Source organism: Cavenderia fasciculata (genome assembly GCF_000203815.1).
Source record: "Cavenderia fasciculata unplaced genomic scaffold Scf_Dfasci-G-o-33e01.r1-3, whole genome shotgun sequence".
Taxonomy (NCBI): domain Eukaryota; phylum Evosea; class Eumycetozoa; order Acytosteliales; family Cavenderiaceae; genus Cavenderia; species Cavenderia fasciculata.
The window spans coordinates 996,151-1,014,164 of record NW_004457734.1 but is presented as its reverse complement, the minus strand read 5'-3'; the positions used below and the strand labels follow the sequence as shown (position 1 = coordinate 1,014,164).

Here is an 18,014-nt window from a genome sequence, read left to right as displayed (position 1 = left end):
GATAAGATAATTATCCAAGTAGTACTTTCCCCCATTGGCAATTAATTTAATTTATTGGTTTTATATTTTATTACTATTTTATTTTTAGTTGGGATAAAAAAAGAAAAAGAAATAAACACCCAATACCAACTTGTATTCTATGAGTTTTTCGATGCAACGAAAAAGTTTGTTTGGTTGGTCTTGTGTGAAGTGAGAGACGACAAAAAAGGTGAAGGCGCCTTAAAAATATTATTTTTTTCTCAAATTCGCCTTTGGCATGCGTGATCATACCACTTCGCATAATATTTTCTTTCATTCCTCATTCCTATTGAAATCGATTGTTGTTGCTGACTTGTATTGTAATTGAATTCAAGTTTCATCTCTCTCTTACACACCCATCAAATCAATCCTCCTCCTCCATCTACCTCCTCATCATCTATTTATTTATTATTATTGGAATTATCAATCATTAGCCTTTGGTTCAACGTTGATTCAGATTCATCAATATTAGTATAGACAACTCACAACACATACTGTACTATATGTATTGTCATTAAAGAAAAAAAAGAAAGTTTAGAAAGGATTTGAAATCATGAGTGTTACAGCAGACACAGTCAAGCGAGACACCGAGGACGTTGTCAATGGCTCCTCCTCGGCCGCAAACCAGGAGACAGATGACAACAACAACAGCAACAATGTAGAGTCATTGGACGAACAACAACAACAACAACAAGAAGCAGAAGCATTAGACGACGAAGAAGATCAAATCGCGTCAATCTATCAAGCACTCCAATCACCTACACTCAGAGACAAGCGTTCAACTCTTGAAAAGCTTAGGAGTAGCACATCCCCTGTATTAGATAGTAGCAACAACAGCAATATCAGCACAACCAGCAGCACCACAAGCACTGCCACACCACAAAACATCGTACAACATGCATCCGAGATTACCGAGACTTCTTTGGCTACGTTGGCAGTCACCCGTGACTCGCGTATCGTCCAAGTCGTATTGGACACTGTCAGAAGTGTGTTGGATACGGTTGCACATGCCCCCGAGGGTGCCGACAAGGATGCCGCCGTCACTGCCATCGTCAACAACATTGTCGCTCAAGCAAAGAAGCAGGTCAAGCCAGACTCTAGTCTCAAGTTCCCATACATCAGTCACTTGCTCACCGTCTCTATCATCGTCTTGGAGCGTTTACACCGCGCTCTCAAGGTCGACCAAATCAACATTTTGATTTCAAACCAATCCAAACTTTTAAATTTACTTTCACTCTCACAAATCAGTCATGCTGAATCTTCCTTAATTCATACTTTGATTGTAAGTCAAAAAACAACAAAAATAATAATAATAATAATAATAATAATATATATATATATATATATATAATATATGAAATCATCTTATTAACTATCTTTACTTTTTAGAATAATAGACCAGTTTATGAATTTTATAATAATTATGTTAATAATACATCAGACGCATTATCATCGGTACAGACATTATATTTCATTGGTATTTTGATAAAGTATGATGTTGCCAAAAGACAGTTGGTCAACACCAAGGACATCTATTTGAATTACTATAACAAGGTTATTCTCAACTCGCCACAACCACTCTCTATTGAAAACCATCTTTATTTCGAACCATTATTCAAAATCATGGATTTAAATGATTTTACAAATATTATCTTACGTATGTAGAAAGTAGAAATATATATAAATATATTTATTTGATTATTAATATATTTTATTTATTTAATTTTTAGCAACCATTTCAAGAGTTATCAAGAGATCACCAGATGAAATTACTATGATTCTTACAACCATTCTTGAAAAATCCAATTTTGATATTACCAATCTTACCAAATCACAAATTACTCCACTTTTAATTCCAGTTTTACAAATTGCCTCTATTCAAAAGAATCTCCTCAAGCGGGTATTCACGGCCATTTCACAAAAAACAAAGGACATTAAGATATTCACTTCCTCTGTTGAAGATATCCTTAAGGTTTTATCTTGTATGTCAAAAATAATTATATAGATTATAAATTATATAATAATATATAATATTAATATTCTTTTTTAATTACTTTAGCTCCAGGTAATATTAATTTGAAATTAAATACATTATACGCACTTAAAGCATTGTCAAACAATACCTTTGAATTGAATGAAAAATTAAACATTTCAAAAATCATTGTACCAATTGTTTCAACTTATCTCGAAAAAGAATGTAAGTATACTTTAAAAAGACAGGATAGGATAAACTTTTCAAGTTTCCTTGATTATTAATTTAATTTATTTATTTCTATTTTAGTCCAAAAAATTAATAGAATTCAAGGATTTAAAACAATTGGAGAATGGTTACAATATTTTGATCAAATACCAGATGCAACCATCAAGTTGATCCAAAAACAGTTTAAAGTCTGACGAAGATGCCATCAAGACACAAGCCATCAACGCCTTGTCGACATCGTTTTCTAGCAAGGTCGACGCCAAGAAATACGAAAAGAAATTGACTGCCATCAACACATCGTTCACAGAGCCACTGCTCACGATCCTCAAGAACATCAAGAACCCAGCCACCTGCGAGACTGGTACTACTGCCGCCGTCGCCAACTATATCATCTCTTTGGCTACTACCCCCACCGTCGGTGCCAAGCTTTTGGCCGACAAGAACATCGTTCCATTGATCTATGGTCAACAATCATTCTTGCACCAAATTGGTTTCCTCAACCGTGTTGCCAAAGAAGACACTGTGCCAGCTGTCATTGCCAAGGCGATCGGACAAATCAAGTCGTTTGCATCGGTCAAGGGTGGCGACAAGTTTGTCTACCAGTCGGCGCTACAACTCGCTCTCCATCCCGGTAACTGGCACGTGCGTCGCCAAGCCATCGCCTCGCTTCGTACTCTTGTCAAGGAGAATAGCGAGTTGACAAACGTATTTTTCGTCGAGTATGTCAAGTTGGTCGACACCAAGCAACAGCCACAAAACCCAACTCAACAACCACTCACCCAGTCACACTACAATATCATTCTCAAGGCTATTCTCTCGCCATCACTTGATGCCAAGCACTATGCCACCTTGGCACTCGTGTCTAATCATCCAACCGTCGGTCGTGTCTGGCCACAATGCATGAATCGTATTGGAAAGACATCAATCGACATGCTCAAGAGTGACACACTCCGTGAACTCGTCGCTCACCTCTTTGGCAGTGCCGGTCTTCTCAACAAAAAGAACCCACTCTACCAACAAGCTTTTATCAATACCATTGCCGCTTTCACCACCTTTAATATTGCACCAGTGATTGAGCAGTTTATTGCCAACTTTATCAAGGCTTTCAACCACGTCTCTACACTCAAGATGTTTACTCCACTCCAACTCGCCATTCTCGCACACCCAGAAGGTGACTTGTACGAGGAACACAAGACTGCCGTACAGACATCGACTTCAAGTGAACGTCGTGGAAAGGCTCCCAAGGCAAAGAGTGCCGAGGAGCAAAAGGAAGAAGACTTTAAACGTCGTCTTGAAGAAAAGAAAAAGAAAGAGTCGGGTGAAGAGGAACGTCTTGCCAAAGAACGTCTCAAGGCCATTCAAGAGCAGACAGTTGTTCGTCGTGACGTACAACAGTCGATCGAGGTTGTGCATGTTGTATTGCGTGCCCTCGAAAGTATGGTCCGTGCTTCACCACGTTTTGTCGGTGAGTTTATCGGACCAGTCTACTTGAACCTTTTGGATTTGTTCAAGAATGACTTTGTGTATGAGGCTGCCAAGTCTGTATACTCTAGTCTTGCCTTGACAATCCCACATCGTTTCAAGATTGGTCAATACTATGCTCAACAGTCGACCTATCTCATCGACAATATCCTCTTCCATCCAGTCATGTCGGATATGCAGGTCTTGTCGGCCATCCAACGTACACTTGGCCATCTCAAGGAATTGTCGCAACGCGAGTTGTTGCCCGCATCGGCATTCAACTTTTTCTGGCCTATTGTCAAGAATGGTCTGGAAAAGACTATTTCCTTGACCATCCAAGAGTTGTCAATGGAGATTACCGAGCGTCACTCGGTGCCACAGTCCACACAAATGTATCCACGTGGTTCGATGATCTCGGCACTCATCATTGTCGTGTCGACCAGTCCACGTCTCGAAGAAAAGGCCAAGCGCTCGATCTTTAACGTAATTGGTGGTGTCGAGGAGACCGACATCAAGGAGCTCATGGAAGGACTCATCAGTCCACACCACCAGGTGCGTCTGATCAGTTTACAAGGTTTGGAGCGTATCCCATCGATTCACTCACCCTCCTTCCCATGGGAAGACCATTACATTGCCAAGTTGTGGTTTGCCAAGTTTGATGCAGAGGTCACCACCTCGCAACTCGCCGAAAAGATCTGGAACGGTACCAATCTCCAGATGACTCAAGACTATTTGAGTGCTATGAAGGATTCGCTTTACAACACTTCTGCTGAAGTACGTACCATCAACGCTGACGCTCTCAAGGCTGTCGCTGGCCTCTTCCCAGCTACCATCCGTCAAGACGCCTTTGATGTATTGTTCCCACGTTTCGAGGAATGTATTCCCGACGAGATTAGAGATACAAAGGCATTGCAAAAGGTTCGTATCTCTATTGCCACTGCATTGTCTGGTCTTGGTGCTGCTGTCCTCTCGGCCGATGACATGCGTCACGTCTTTGACTGGATCATCCAGTACGGTCTTTCAGACGTGCGTGAGGATATACAACAAGAGTTTGTTGCTACCGGTTGCAAGATCATTGCCTCGGACAAGGGTAAATTGTACTCGAACGAGTTGCTCAAGATTTTCGAAGAGTTTTTGGCTCGTCCAGACACTGGATCGGCCGATCAAGACACAGTACGTGCTTCAGTGGTTGTGTACATGGGATCGTTGGCCAAGCATATGGAACCAACCAACCCACGTGTCGCTACCATTATCGACTCGATTGTACAGGCTTTGGCCACCCCATCAGAGCCGGTACAAATGTCTGTCAGCAAGTGTATCACACAATTATTACAACACTTTAAAAAGCAAGGTGAGCGTCTCATCCCTATCCTTTTCAACAATATCAAAATGTCTCAAGACTATGCTGAGCGTCGTGGAAATGCTTTTGGTTTGGCCGGTGCCATCAAGGGTCTCGGTATCTCTTCACTCAAGCAATACGATATTGTTGCTACACTCACTAGCTATGTCGACGACAAGAAGCATCCATACACACGTCAAGGTGCTCTCTTTGCCTTTGAATGTATCTGTAGTACACTCGGACGTATCTTTGAGCCATATGTCATCCAAATTCTCCCCAAGTTACTTGTTTGCTTTGGTGACAGTTCTGAAGACGTGCGTAAGGCTTGTGCTGAAACCGCTCGTGTTATCATGTCTCAATTATCAGGTCACGGTGTCAAGATTGTTTTACCAGTCCTTTTGAAATCACTCGACGATCGTCAGTGGCGTACAAAGGAGGGTTCGATCGAGTTGCTCGGTGCCATGGCTTTTTGCGCTCCCAAGCAACTCTCTAGTTGTCTTCCAACCATCGTACCAAAGCTCACCAACGTTCTCAACGACACTCATATCAAGGTGCATCAAGCTGCCAGAATTGCTCTTCAACACATTGGATCGGTCATTCGTAATCCAGAAATCCAAATCCACGTTCCACTCGTTCTCAAGACATTTGACGACCCCGATATCTACTCGAGAGAGTTGTTGGAGAATCTTCTCAACACCAACTATATCCATACTATCGATGCTGCTTCATTGTCTTTGATTATGCCAATTCTCGAACGTACACTCAAGGAACGTTCGTCCGAGGTCAAAAAGATGACTTGCCAGATTGTTGGTAATTTGTGTTCATTGACCGAGCCAAAGGAGATCGTACCATACATCTCTGTATTGATGCCAACACTCAAACAAGTGTTGCTCGATCCAATTCCAGAGGTACGTGCTATCTGTGCCCGTGCTCTTGGTTTGTTGGTACGTGGTATGGGTGAGGACAACTTTGTCGATCTCGTTCCATGGCTTTTGGAGACTGTCAAGTCTGACCAAGGACCAGTCGAAAGAAGTGGTGCTGCTCAAGGTTTGTCTGAAGTACTTGCTGCTTTGGATATTTCACGTTTCAATTCGTTGATTGGTGAGTTGATTACCATGTGCAACAGCACACGTCCACATGTAAGAGAGGGTGTGTTGAGTATGTTTATCTTTTTACCCATCTCACTTGGCAACCTCTTCTTGCCCTATTTGCCACGTGTACTACCTCAAGTACTCAAGGGTTTGGCCGACGACCACGAGCCAGTACGTGAAGTATGTATGCGTTGTGGTAACTCGATCATCAACCAATTTGCAGTCAATGGTATCGAGGTTATCGTGCCATCACTCGAACGTGTTCTCTTCCACGAGAACTGGCGTATTCGTTTGTCGGCTGTCCAATTGTTTGGCGATCTCTTGTACCGTCTCAGTGGCATGCCACCCCAAGCCATCGCCGCTGCCGCCGCCGGCTCATCCACCAACACCCCAGTCGAGGAGGAGAAGCCACAAGAGCCATCCCCCGTCCTCAAGGGACGCAAGGGCCGCAAGAACGCCGTCCAAGAAGAGGAAGAGGTCGAGTCGTCCAACTCGCCCGTTCTCCGTGCCGACATTTACAAGATTCTCGGCAAGGAACGTCTCGATCGTATCCTCTCGTCACTCTATATGATGCGTTTCGATGTCAACTCATCGGTCCGTCAAAAGGTACTCCTCATCTGGAAGTTTGTTGTCAACAACACACCAAAGACACTCCGCGAGATTCTCCCATCGCTCGTCGAGATGATCATCCAGTCGATCGGCTCGTCCAATATCGAGAAGCGTCAAATTGCCGCCAAGACACTCGGAGATGTTGTCAGCAAACTCGGCGACCGTATCCTTCCCGAGATTCTACCAATTCTCCAACGTGGATTGGATTCCGAAGAGGAAGAAACACGTCAAGGTGTCTGTATCGGTCTCACTGAAGTTATTTCATCGGCTCGTTCATTGCTCTTACCATTCCTCTCGGCTGTTGTCGGATGTATCAACAAGGCATTGTGCGACGAACTCGTTGAGGTTCGTGAAGCTGCCGCCAGAGCATTTGACCAATTGTACGCCACCTTTGGTAGCAAGGCTGGAAATGAAATTCTTCCACCACTCATCCAATTACTCGATTCTCGTGACCCAATCGTTGCTAGTAACGCTCTCGACGGTCTTCGTCAAATCGTATTGGTCAAGAGTAGCATTGTCTTGCCATTTGTCATTCCAAAGTTGTTGGCCAAGCCAATCTCCACATCCAATGTACAAGCACTCTCTGCATTGGCATCAGATGCCAGTCAAGGTCTCTTTAACCATCTCCCAACTATCGTGTCGACATTGATTGAAGCATTCACCTCTGAACACATTGCCAACAAAAAGGAGATCAAGGAGGCTGCCTCCAAGATTTGCAAGTCTATCGATTCAACCGGTTTGGAAATCCTTATCCCATTGTTGATCGAGCAGACCGAGGTCAGATTACCAGCTATCCGTCTCGGTGCTTGCGAGTTGATTGGCGATTTCTGTGCTACCACTAGTCTCGACATTGAAGATCAAGTTGAGGGTCTCCTCGAGGGCTTGATCAAGCTTTTGGACGACCCAGACAAGGCTGTGCAAGTCGCTGCCAACCAAGCCATGGCTTTGGTCACCAAGACTGTGCGCAAGGACAACCTCCAATTCCTCCAAGTCGTTCACAGCGGAGTCGAAGCACTTGTCGACGAGCTCGTCGATGAAGATGCTCTCATTTCCGGTTTCTGTATTCCAAAGGGTTTGGCATGCGTCTTACCACTCCTCCTCAATGGTTTGCGTTACGGTTCGGCCGATCAACGTGAGCTTGCCACCACCACGATGCAGACTATCATCAAACACACCTCGCAAGACATTGTCAAGGGATCGGTGATGGAGATTACCGGTCCACTCATCCTCACCATCGGTGACAAGTTCCCATGGGGCGTCAAGTCGGCCATCCTCGAGACACTCAGTCTCTTGATCACCAAGTGTCCAGCATCGATGAAGATCTTCCTTCATCAACTCCAACACACCTTTATCAAGGCACTTGGCGATGCCCACAAGGTCGTCAGAAACAACGCTGCCAGTGCTCTCGGTCTTTTGATGACATTGTCACCATCGGTCGATCAGTTGGTCGGTTCGCTCATTGTCGGTCTCACCACAGCCGACTCTACTTCGCAAGAGGTTAAATTACAAGCTCTCCAATCCATCTTTGACAAGAAACCAAAGATCGATCAAGCCAACCTCGACAAGTGTCTTGCCACCGTCGTCGAATTCCTCTACCAACCCGCCGAAGAGTTGCGTGTGCTCGGTGCCCAAGTACTCGGTGCTGCCTCCAAGTCATTTGTGTCGATTGACACTTTGGTCGCTTTTGTCAAGACCAGTCTCCTGTCGGCCAGTGGTACCGCCGGTGTCCGTTACGGTAAATCATTGGCATTGAATGAGATTATCAAGGTGTCTGGTCAATCCCTCATTGCACAGGGATCACTCAACCAAGCCATCATCCAAACCTGTCAGTCTGACTGCAAGGACGACAAGGCCCAAATCAGAGAATCATCGGCCCATTTGGCCAAGTCCTATCTCTTGCACGTACCATCGGTCGCCTCTGACTTGTTGCCATCGGTCTGCCACCTCATCGGTGATCAAGCCTCGTCTGTCGCCATTACCGCCCTCAACGTCGTCAAATCATACACCAAGGCCAATCCACAGGCTGTCATTCCTTTCCTCAACATCATTGTTCCACCAACCATGAATCGTCTCAAAGAACGTGCCAACCTTCCTCTCAAGCTTGCCTGTGAAAGAAATCTTGTACATTCACTTCAAATATTCAAGGAAAGCTATATCATGGACGACTATCTCAAATCAATTCAATCTGACCAGGTTTTGTGCACTCAAATCACTGATTATCATCGTCGTGTTTTAATTAAATTGGCTCCCGATTCTGATACTGAATCGAAATTTTAAATTGAATTATAAATAAAGTATTAAATTCACACAATTAATTTGTCCAACATCACCCAAAAAGTTTGCGTGGGCAGTGCGTTACTACGTCAGTTCGAATGGAGGTTTATAATATAACAGCAGAAGGAGTGTTGCCTGATGGCATAACATCGTTTCGGTTTGGAGACCACGATCAACCAATAACAGAAGGAGCACTACCAAATAGTTTAACATCACTACAATTTGGATATCGATATAATCAACTAATAGGAAAAGGAGTACTACCAAATAGTTTAACATCAATACAATTTGGATATGATTATAATCAACCAATAGCAGAAGGAGTACTACCAAATAGTTTAACATCAATACAATTTGGATATGATTATAATCAACGAATAACAAAAGAAGTACTACCAAATAGTTTAACATCAATACAATTTGGATATCGATATAATCAACCAATAACAAAAGAAGTACTACCAAATAGTTTAACATCGTTGCAATTTGGACATCAATATAATCGACGAATAACAAAAGAAGTACTACCAAATGGTTTAACATCAATACAATTTGGAAATGGTTATCATCAACCAATTGCAGAAGGAGTATTACCAAATAGTTTAACATCGTTGCAATTTGGACATCAATATAATCAACCAATAGCAATAGGAGTACTACCAAATGGTTTAACAACAATACAATTTAGATATCGATATAATCAACTAATAGCTAAAGGAGTATTACCAGATAGTTTAACATCAATACAATTTGGATATGATTATAATCAACTAATAGCAGAAGGAGTACTACCAAATGGTTTAACAACAATACTATTTGGACATCAATATGATCAACTAATAACAGAAGGAGCACTACCAAATAGTTTAACATCAATACAGTTTGGATATCGATATAATCAACCAATAGCAGAAGGAGTACTACCAAATAGTTTAACAACAATACTATTTGGACATCAATATGATCAACCAATAACAGAAGGAGTACTACCAAATAGTTTAACATCGTTGCAACTTGGATATCGATAAAATCAACGAATAGCAAAAGGAGTACTACCTGATGGCTTAATGTTATTACAATTTGGAGAGGATTATAATCAACCAATAGAAGAAGGAGTACTACCAGATGGCTTAGTGTTATTACGATTTGGCCAAGAATATACACAACGCACCACCCTTAATAATATTACCCAACTTGAAACATTAGAGTTTGGTAGCAAATTTAATCATGACATCGATGCTAGTTTATTACCCTCACTCAAGACATTGAAACTCGGAGAATCATTCAAAGCCACAGTAAGAGGGCTATCTCCATCATTGCAAAGTTTCGATTACTCATCCGCTACGGCCATATTTTTTTCAGGGATACCAAGAGACAACCCAAAATATATTTCTACCAACCAGCACATAGATATTTTAAACAAGAACAAAAGAATGACAGTACCACTCAGATTTTCACGTTAAAAAAAAACTAGGGCCTCTTCTTTTTCTATCGATAACACGACCGAGTTTGACTTGACAATACTATTAATAGTTTCATCTAAAAAGCTCTGTCACCACCATTTGGCAAGAGACGAGTCAAAGTTGATTCAAAATTTGGATGAATCTGAAAGTGTATTGGTAAAGGTTATGGTGTTGGATAAATCTTTCCAGTTTATCGACGAATTCAATTGTGATAATCATAGCACAATCACTATTCGCCCTCAAATCTATGTCGAATATGATCCATCACAAAATGGACCAACATCATATTATACCTCACAGAAGTTGCTAGAATTCAAACAAAAGAAATACATCATTTTACACAAATTTGGGTCCACCAACAATCAAGTTTATTTAGTTTAAATAACTCCCAAATAGTACGTATTAGTATCACCAATAGGATGAAAAGCAGATCTATTATTAATATATTCATCTATGTACCCATAGTTTGTCTGTAAAATAGTAAAATATAGAAACTCTCATGGTCAACAAACTTTGCATAAAGAAGTTGATATAATGAAACTATTTATCAATTATGATAATTTTGTTCAATATGTCGATCATTTTGATGATGGCGAGAACAACCAATTTTATATTGTCACCAAATATTGCACTGGTGGTGATCTCGAACAAATTATTAAATTAAGACTGTATGTATTGATAACAAATTAAAGAAATATTATAATATTAGATTCACTAATCACCATTATTTTTAGTCAAGACAAAAAGTGGATAGATGAAAAAAGTATATGGTCATATACTTCACAAGTATTCAAAATGTTGGAACAACTTGAAAGCAAGAATATTCTCCATTTAGATATAAAACCTTTTAATTTATTTCTTGGAGAAAATGGACAGTTGATGCTTGGTGATTTTGGTGCTTCAAAATATATTTCAGAAACACAAAGGGAAGCCAAAGATGAAAAAGAAAATACTATAGAAATCAATAACTACTATAGTAGTGTTCACGGGACTGAGGGGTATCTATCTCCGGTAAGTACTCTTTGCAAGAATAATTCTCAAATAGTAGTTTTTTAATCCATTCTCAAAAATAATAGGAGGCCACACTTAGACAATATGGAAAACTGTCAGATATTTATTCTCTTGGATCAACTATTCATAAATTATTATGTTGGTATGTAATAATTTTACCTTTAAATAGTTTGAAATATTAACCTTTAATCTTTGATTCTGCTACCACCAGTCATCCAGACGATCATATAAATAGAGATTTATTTCTCAAGAATAAGGAAATTATAATTTCATCGGAAAGATATTCAAATGAGTTGATAGGATTTGTCAACAAATTATTAGAGCCAAAACAAGAAGACAGGGTATCATTGGATAATACAATCAGAGGAATGAATAGAAATGACCCACGATTGGTGTACCAACTATCCAGTCCTATTAAAGAACCAATACCAAACAATATAACAGAGTTGGTTCTAACGGTTTATAATCACCCAATAGAAGAGATCGATCTCCCAAGTGGTCTTTCAAAACTAAAGCTATTAGGACGATTTAACCAACCAATTAAAAAAGAACCATCATTGCCAAAGCTTCAGATGTTGGTTTTGGGACCGTTATTTGACAGTGAAATAGAACAAGGCTCACTTCCAACGAGCTTGGAAATTTTTATATGTTCAAATAAGAGATTGAACATCGATTTAAACCCAATTATATCATCATTACCTCAACTCAAACATCTTACCTATTACAGAAATTTAATAGATCCACCACCAAAATCACTCATTAGTTTAACAACAACCAACCGATACAATATTGATCGAAAAGACATCGAAACCTATATCAATTGTGATGATTGTGCCTACACATCATTGACCAAATTTATACCAGAGTATTTATGTATTAATGATATTACATTGGTCATTGGAAACACACAATATGGTCAAGGTTATATCCAAATGTATGTAAAACAGCAGTTGTTTAATTTATTTAATTTGATTTTAACCTTTTTTTTATTTAATTAACAATTTTAGGCACAACGAACAATTAAAGTGGATTTCACCAACTAAAGGTATTCAATTCACAATATTTATGGATTCAATTCGAGTGGTGTCATTTAAATCAGAGTCACATATTTACTGTCAAATAGATAAAAACAATTCAAACCATTTCGAACAAGATAATCAATACCAATTAAATGAAGATTGTGGAGTTGGCTGCGGCCCTGAAATCAATAACTTGTTCCACGAATTTGAAAATGAAAATATACATGGTGTATTCAATGATCATATGTATCTTAATATTAGATTTATTCAAAGTAGACAGTCCCCTAATATTGAAATGAATAGTATGTTATCTTTTATAATCAAATGATAAACCCAACTAATTGTAAAATTTCATTTAGAATGGTCATCACTCGAGGGAAAACAATACTTGTCATCACCTTTCAATATCCACTTTATCAACCAAACAGACAAAGATTTAATAGTCTTTGTTCAAGATAACCCAAAAAACTACATCAAGGAGGTTTATCTTAAAACAAATGATTTAGAAAGTCGTGTATCATGTCGTTCATTGGAATTGGACCGAAACAATACAATTTTTTTCAATGCAATCAACACAACAATACAGTATACTGTATTTATTCAAGAACCCAATGGAAACCAAGACCAATTGTATTATTGTATTTGTGAAGAAATAACCAAACTTTACAAATATGAAAATCCAACAAATATTATCTTTAAACAAACAACAAATAATAATAATAATAATAATAATAGTTTTGGTATTAATAACCAAATTAGATGTTCTGATCATGTTATACATATTGATCCATCAAAGACTATCAAATCTAAACAACATTTTATGTACCTTTTAGAAACAAATCAAATACAAACTGCTTGAAATAAATACAATTATTGTTGTAAAAAAAATATGGCAATGCCCACCCAAAAAAACTTTGAACTATTGTGTAGTTTGTCAAACAATCAGATAAAAACAAGATAATTATGTGTATAGAGTATTAATGATTGAAGAAACAAAGTTATCTACTACAAGTACAATTCTATCTATATTCATCGATTAGACAACTGAATGTTGTTGATAGTAAAAGGAAGGAGGATAAACTAGCTTGTTTCGTCATCAGCGATATGGCAATATCAGATACCAATCCCAATACAGATGCTATCATCAATGGTTCTCTATTTCATGGTTCATTCTACAAATATGGAGGTATGATATATCAGATATACATAAAGAGTTAATCGTCCTCTTGAATGAATATTAATGATCGTTTGTTAATTATCATCGTCACCTATAGATATGTGGTTAGCAATAACATTTTGGTGTACTATAGGATGTACGCTAAGTTATTTATTGACAGGGTTCATAGCATCTATCGTTCTTCGAAAGTCTAAACTATCACCATTTATACCTATCTTTTCATCGATGTTTGGTATGGCTATTGGTATTTGTTTTGGTGGTTTATCTGGTATGTCACAAACTAGTCGACTCAATACAACGTAATCTCTCTGTTACTAATATATAATCTATTATGACATCATTTAGCATTGATTATAGCAGCAATATATAGATCAGCATGGTTCCTACTTCCATGGCATTACGGAATAGTTTGGGGTATTGGTCTATCAGTACTTCACTTTATTTTAGCATTCACATTAAAGTTGTTCCAAGTTTAAAAGTAAATGAATGAATATAATATTATTAATACTAATTTAACAACAAACTAATAAATTCACTACTATGAAATATCATAGTAGACTTATGTACATATTACACATATCTCTCTAAACGATTTCTTGGAAATATATTGGCGGTCAAATTCATTGTGTCTTAGTTTTCGGTCACCTATATTTATTTGTAGCTATATTTCAAACATTATTTCTTCGATTCATTCAAAAGACATCAATCAATCAATCAATTTAACTGTGTGATAATGTGTTCATAACTATAATTATTGTAGCACACATAGAAACAATCATATAATATAATCTAATCAATCGAATTGTCAGTCAGATGAGTCAAGATAAACAAACAATCAACGATGATATGAGTGATATTATACCATCACAAGATGTACAAGAGAACGACTTTCAAACACAACGACCTAGAGATGATGAGGAGATGGATCAACAACAACAACAACAACAACAGGTGAAACCATCCTTTCACAAGCAATTAGTTAGTATTGATCATTTGGAGATGGCACAGAAACCAACTACTCTCTATGCACCTAATCATTCTCAACAACAACAACAACAAAGACAACCATCTGGTAGTACAGACTCTGATAATATTATTAATACAAATGGAGACGGTGATGGTGGAGGTGGAAGAGACATTGATCAATCATCACCAAATAATATATCGTATTCTCAAAGACATACTGGCGGTGGTACAAACACAAGTAATTTCATAAACGATCAATCATTGGCATCGCAATCATCACAATCTATTAAACAGCTTGTTGCCTGTTCTACACCTCCTTTATCTCAAAAGCCATTCTTTAAGACTGTCATCACTCAATGCACAGTTTGTCATGTGACATTTGGTAATTTAACTATTTTGGTATGTATTCTATAAAGAAAAGAAAAAGATTAGATTAGATTAGATTAGATTGATCAATTATCTTATTAATATTTAATATTTATATTTATATTAGGAACGACAAAATCATATAACAGAGTGTGAAGAAAGGGTTAGAGAATGGACATGCGAACAATGCAACAAGGATTTATCAGGATACACCGTTGCAAAGAAAAATGAACATAAAAAGAGATGTGGATCGTTGTCTGATAGAATGACAACTACAACAACTCATACCACTACAACTACAAGTACTTTAATGAGTACAACTAAATCTAAACATGATAATAATAATAATAATAATAATAATACAGCAATAACTACAACATCGAATGACATTAGCAACAATTCAGTTTGTAAGTTATGTCAAAAAGATCTTGGTAGAATATCACCAGAGAATAGAAGTTCACATGTTAAATCATGTGCCAAAGAAAGAAATATTAGTGCAAGAGATTTGATTGATATCTATAACTCAACTTCAACCTATCCATTAGTATCTGCTGTTGATCAACAACAACAATCATTAAAATTAACTTCACCACCAACAACAACAACAACAACTAAAAGTTCTTCATCTAAAAGAGGACAAGAAACAACATCAAAATATTATAAAGCACCCAAGAAACCATCAGCCTCTTCAAGTAAAAAGGGAGAATCTAAAAGAAAAAAGAAATCATCATCCAAGCAAGAAGACCAACAACTAGCTTTGGAAGATGAATTTGATGATGAAGAAGACAATACAATGTTGGCAATGGGATTATCAGAGAGTTTGGAAATTTCAAAATTGGAAAGTTTTAGATATGATCCCTATTCTCAACAAGCTAAATCAAGTGGTGGTAGTGGTAATAATAGTACTCAATCTCCATATGATCTGGCTGGTTTCAAAGCAACTGTTTCACCATCCAAAGAAAAAGCAAACCTTAATAATCAATTGGCAAATATTTTATTTCAAAAACCTCAACAACAAATTCAAATTCAACCTCAACCTCCTCCTCAACAACCATCTATTGATTTTATACTTCCACCACCAACAACAACTTCACCACCACTTTTAAAAGAATATTCAAGTAAATTGGCTAAAAAACATACACCTTCAAAACCAATCAATTCAATTGCAAAGTATAGAGGTGATGAAAATTCAAAAGACTATTATGATAGTCAATTAGAGTTGGAAATGCTCAAAGAAAAGGAATTACTCTTGGATAACGAAAGAAAACAAAGACAATGGGAAATTGAAGAAAAAGAAAACCAATTAAAATTCCAACAACATCAACGTCAATTGGAAATTGAAAAGGAAAAGGAAAGAATATTAGAATTGGAAAAGGAAAAGGAACTTGAATTGGAAAATCAAAGAAAATTGGAAAAAGAACAAAAAGAAATGGAGGAAAAAGAAAGAAAATTAGAAATTGAAAGAAAATTACAAAGAGAACAAAAGGAAATGGAGGAAAAACAGAAAAAGGTATTTGAAAAAATGGAAAGTGAAAGAAAATTGGAAAATGAAAGAAAATTGGCAATTGAAAGAGAATTGGAATTAAAACGTCAAAATGAACAAATCAAACAATTATTAATTGAACAACAAAAAGAAAATAAGAAGTTATTAGAAAAACAGCAATTGGAAAAGGAAAAAGAAAAGACATCACCATTAACTTCTCCACCTGAATCACCTCTTTTACCTCAAAATCTTGCTCAATATACAAATAGAAAGAGAGAAAGAGATTTAAATGAAACGACCGACGCAAAATTAAATAGAAAGGTTCAGATGATCAGTCAAAACTACATTCAAAAGTATTCACAAGCAAGACAAAAACTTGATCAACACTTGAAAGAATTTACCAATACAATTGGTCAAGCAACTCTTGAAAAGGATTTGGAACTCGAAAGATTACTCTACAAATATGGTCTCGACTATACAAGTTTTAATTTTGATATTACAAATCAAAAATTTCATCCTCCTCAACAAATGCCTTTTAAACCTTTTACTTTTTCAATTGTAAATAATCAACAACAACAAATTAATAATAATAATAATAATGTAAATAATTCTCCTTTAATATTATCACCACCAAAACAAACAAATAATAATAATAATAATACTAATAATAGTCCAGCAACAACATTAACAACAACTACAAACAATAGTACACATCCCACGAGTCGTTTTCTAAATCCCCAATTTAATAATGATACCTATAATAATAATAATAATAACTTTAATAATGATACAAGTCATGATGATTTATCATTAGGACTTGATGATAGTCCTAATCCTATTATTAATAATAATAATAATAATACCAATAATAGTTATAATAATTATTATTCACCTCCAAGAGATCAATTTACTCAATATGGAGATGATTTTGCCTCACAACATGAACATGACCATTTTGAACAATCTCAACAATCGCTTTCACAAAAATCTAACAACAACAGTAAACCATTATCTCAACAACAACAACAACAACTTCATACAAGGATTACAAACATGTCCTCTTCTACTACAACAACTTCTACACTTTTTAATTTAAAGAATCTCAAAACCCCACCATCTATATCAAAGGGCTCTCCATTGTCTTTAACCAACAATAACAACAAACCAACAACAACAAAAAATACAAGTTCATCAGGAACTGTGACGCGACCAGACTATGACAACATGCAAACAGCAGAATTAAAGCAATTAGTGTCATCCTATGGTATCAAAACAACCGGAAAGGATTGTTCAACAAGAGCATTTTATATTTCAAAATTAAATGATGTTTGGGACTATCAACAATCACAACCATCACAACAAAAGAAATAAATGGAGTAAGGATACAAGTCATTTCCATCAAAACTGATCAGATCAGATGAATGATGATGACGATGCTGAAATCCATTGTACAAATCAACCAAAATTTTAGAAATTACCAACAACTCAAATGAAATGAAATGGTACCACACACCACCAATCACTTTAGAAAATCTCG

The 18,014-nt window shown here is 37.4% G+C and overlaps 6 protein-coding genes across 6 annotated transcripts; all 6 read left to right on the top strand.

Moving 5' to 3' along the window:
- Window positions 1-571: 571 nt before the first annotated feature.
- On the top strand, window positions 572-8,995 carry DFA_04627 (HEAT repeat-containing protein; the record flags this gene model as incomplete). The annotated part of the gene is made up of 6 exons (XM_004360293.1): window positions 572-1,300; window positions 1,408-1,675; window positions 1,749-2,000; window positions 2,078-2,215; window positions 2,300-2,345; window positions 2,401-8,995. 6 exons carry the CDS (start codon window positions 572-574, stop codon window positions 8,993-8,995), a joined length of 8,028 nt encoding a protein of 2,675 aa, XP_004360350.1.
- A 95-nt stretch (window positions 8,996-9,090) lies between these two features.
- DFA_04626 (uncharacterized protein) lies at window positions 9,091-10,020 on the top strand (the record flags this gene model as incomplete). Its single annotated transcript, XM_004360292.1, has 1 exon — window positions 9,091-10,020. One exon carries the CDS (start codon window positions 9,091-9,093, stop codon window positions 10,018-10,020), a length of 930 nt encoding a protein of 309 aa, XP_004360349.1.
- Window positions 10,021-10,219: 199 nt separating this feature from the next.
- On the top strand, window positions 10,220-10,836 carry DFA_04625 (uncharacterized protein; the record flags this gene model as incomplete). Its single annotated transcript, XM_004360291.1, has 2 exons — window positions 10,220-10,230; window positions 10,467-10,836. The coding sequence occupies 2 exons, from the start codon at window positions 10,220-10,222 to the stop codon at window positions 10,834-10,836; spliced, it is 381 nt and encodes a 126-aa protein (XP_004360348.1).
- A 153-nt stretch (window positions 10,837-10,989) lies between these two features.
- DFA_04624 (uncharacterized protein) lies at window positions 10,990-13,344 on the top strand (the record flags this gene model as incomplete). The annotated part of the gene is made up of 6 exons (XM_004360290.1): window positions 10,990-11,123; window positions 11,190-11,466; window positions 11,532-11,612; window positions 11,718-12,400; window positions 12,474-12,787; window positions 12,845-13,344. The coding sequence occupies 6 exons, from the start codon at window positions 10,990-10,992 to the stop codon at window positions 13,342-13,344; spliced, it is 1,989 nt and encodes a 662-aa protein (XP_004360347.1).
- A 245-nt stretch (window positions 13,345-13,589) lies between these two features.
- tmem170 (uncharacterized protein) lies at window positions 13,590-14,138 on the top strand (the record flags this gene model as incomplete). The annotated part of the gene is made up of 3 exons (XM_004360289.1): window positions 13,590-13,671; window positions 13,823-13,930; window positions 14,008-14,138. 3 exons carry the CDS (start codon window positions 13,590-13,592, stop codon window positions 14,136-14,138), a joined length of 321 nt encoding a protein of 106 aa, XP_004360346.1.
- Window positions 14,139-14,475: 337 nt separating this feature from the next.
- On the top strand, window positions 14,476-17,848 carry DFA_04622 (uncharacterized protein; the record flags this gene model as incomplete). Its single annotated transcript, XM_004360288.1, has 2 exons — window positions 14,476-15,027; window positions 15,122-17,848. 2 exons carry the CDS (start codon window positions 14,476-14,478, stop codon window positions 17,846-17,848), a joined length of 3,279 nt encoding a protein of 1,092 aa, XP_004360345.1.
- Between the last annotated feature and the right edge of the window lie 166 nt (window positions 17,849-18,014).